Raw genomic sequence first — 2524 nt, 5'->3', positions numbered from 1 at the left:
AGTGTCTTTGCCATCTAGACTGACCCTATGATGGATATATAACTAAGACCATTGCTTGAATTTGTTCCATATCATTTCCATAATATAAAATAAATATAAAATAAAGAAGTAATATCATTAGCAAAAAGTGAGAAATTCCAAAATCAAATGGTGGCTTGTATAATCACATTTATGAGTATGCATTTCAATAGTAAACATCAAATAATTTTGCAGTAACCTAATATTAAATGATTTCCTGGCTCTTGTTAGCTCTTCTACCTGGAGTCTGTGCCTCTCCCTAGCACCTTCCACAGAGCCCCCTTCACGTCCTTGTTCCTCAGAGAATAGATCAGAGGGTTGAGCATGGGGGTGACTACAGTATAAAAAAGGGCAACAAACTTCCCCTCACTATCAGAATACCTGTGGACAGGTTGGAGGTATGTGTATATACCTGAGCCATAAAACATGGCAACCACAATGAGGTGAGATGCACACGTCCCAAAAGCCTTTCTGCGACCAGCCATGGACTTGATGTTCAGTACTGCCCTGGCAATGTGAGCATAGGAGCCTAGAATTAGCACTAAAGGACACACTAAGATTATGACCCTGGCCACAAACAAATTGGCCTCTGTTCCTCCTGTGTCCTCACAGGCCATCTTCAGGAGAACAGGTAGCTCACAGAAGAAGTGATTCAGTTGGTGTCCACAGAGAGGCATGGCCATCACGAGGCTTGTCTGAATCAGAGAGTTCACAAGGCCTCCCACCCAGGAGAACACAACCAATGCCCTGCAGAGAACGGGGTGCATAATGCTTGTGTAGTGTAGTGGGCAACACACAGCAGCATAGCGATCGATAGCCATTGTTACCAAAAGCACACACTCAATGCCTCCCAGTGAGAGCATTATAAAAAGCTGGGCCACACACCTTCCAAAGCTGATGGTCCTGTCAAGTCCAGAGAGATTGACTAGAAGCTGAGGCACAGTGCTGGCAGTGTAGCAGAGGTCCAGGAAGGAGAGGTGGCAGAGGAAGTAGTACATGGGTGTGTGCAGGCGGAGGTCCAGTCGAGACAGAATGATGATCACGGTATTGCCAAAGAGAGTCAGAGAGTAGAAAATAGAAATTAAGGCAAAAAAGATGGGTTCTAGATGAGGCCAGTCTGAGAAGCCCACTAGAATGAAACCGTCTTCTGAACTGGTGTTCAAATATTCCATAATCTTCCACCTGCACAAACAGAAGACAACTCAATGCTTCCTTTGAAGTACACCAACTACTCCTTAGATGCCTCAAAAATTACAGGTTTTATTGATGTTAATATTCTTTTCTTTACTTCTGTTTGATCTTCCTTTATAAATGTTTATTAATTTTTAGAGAATGTCATACACGCATGAAAAAATTTTGAGTATATTTATTTCCACTCTTCCCCCAACTAGATGCATCGTTTCCCTACCCTCTCCTAACTTTATTTCCTCTCTCCTTCACAGAAAGTAACCCACTGAGTCCATTTTGTGATGCCTATATGTACATGGCTAACTGCTGGAGCATGGTTGACCTACTGGAAGCTGTACCACTAATGAAAACTGAGTCTCCCTCCCTTAGCTGTTATTTGTTTTTAATTGTTTCTTCCTCAGCTAGGGGTAGGAGCTTGTGATCCCTTCTTTCCGCCCTGCTGCCATATGCCATTCTTGATTCAGTACACACCTTGTGCAGGCTACCGTGTCTTTCTCAATTCAACTTTTCTTTAGCACATAGATCACTGGAGTGTAGAGCTGTGGCCCTGTCTTGAACACATTCCTGTAGCCCATTTGTTCTATGACTTTAGACAGGTCACCCAATCTTCTGGAATGATGTTTGCTTGTCTGAACATAGAAAGGATGTAGGCTTTAATAATAGCATCTAAAAGCAGTGTTGTGGAACCTGCTCTCAAATTCTAATTGATATGGATTTTTGTTTTTCTTATTTTTCTTAGTCTCTGAGGGAGGCTGACTCTGTAGTTTGAGAAAGAAGATGAACCAGATCAAGTTCATCAGTCTGACTTTTTGGTTCTTTCTTGCTTTATCAGACGATATTTTGAAAAATTATTGCAAGAAATATATACTCTATGTCTATATCTTGATAAACAGTAATGGCATAAGGTAGGATTTGTCAGTATCAGATGCTTAGATTGCCCTCGCAGTAGAACATGGTTATGTTAAAGTAGTGTGTTAATTTTAAATGTATTTTGTCAACTCTAAGGCATTGTCTTAAAATGGTATTTTAAAAACTAGGAAAATTAAAAAGTTCACATACTAAGCAACAAGAGAACATGGAAAGCTGTAAATAGTCATTGATAAATAATGAAAATGAGATATATGTATAAAATTTATTTTTCTTACTGCCTTGAGGGCTTGGGAGGTAGAGGCTGGAGGATCAAGAATTAAAGATTATTTTCAGCTGCATAGTGAATTGAAGGCCTTAAAGAGCTACATAAGAGTATTAGTTTTCTTTCTGTTGCTGTGATAAAACACTGACCACATACAAATTCGGGATGACAGGGCTTAGTTAATTT

General features: G+C 40.3%; 1 protein-coding gene across 1 annotated transcript; it reads right to left on the bottom strand.

The window, feature by feature from the left end:
- Positions 1 to 254: 254 nt before the first annotated feature.
- Or2y12 (olfactory receptor family 2 subfamily Y member 12) lies at positions 255 to 1190 on the bottom strand. The gene is given in 1 exon segment (NM_001001095.1): positions 255 to 1190. A coding segment is annotated over 1 exon segment (936 nt).
- Positions 1191 to 2524: the final 1334 nt, after the last annotated feature.

This window comes from Rattus norvegicus, chromosome 10, assembly GCF_021556685.1.
Source record: "Rattus norvegicus strain SHRSP/BbbUtx chromosome 10, alternate assembly SHRSP_T2T, whole genome shotgun sequence".
Lineage (NCBI taxonomy): Eukaryota > Metazoa > Chordata > Mammalia > Rodentia > Muridae > Rattus > Rattus norvegicus.
This window is presented reverse-complemented; position numbering and strand designations above follow the sequence as displayed.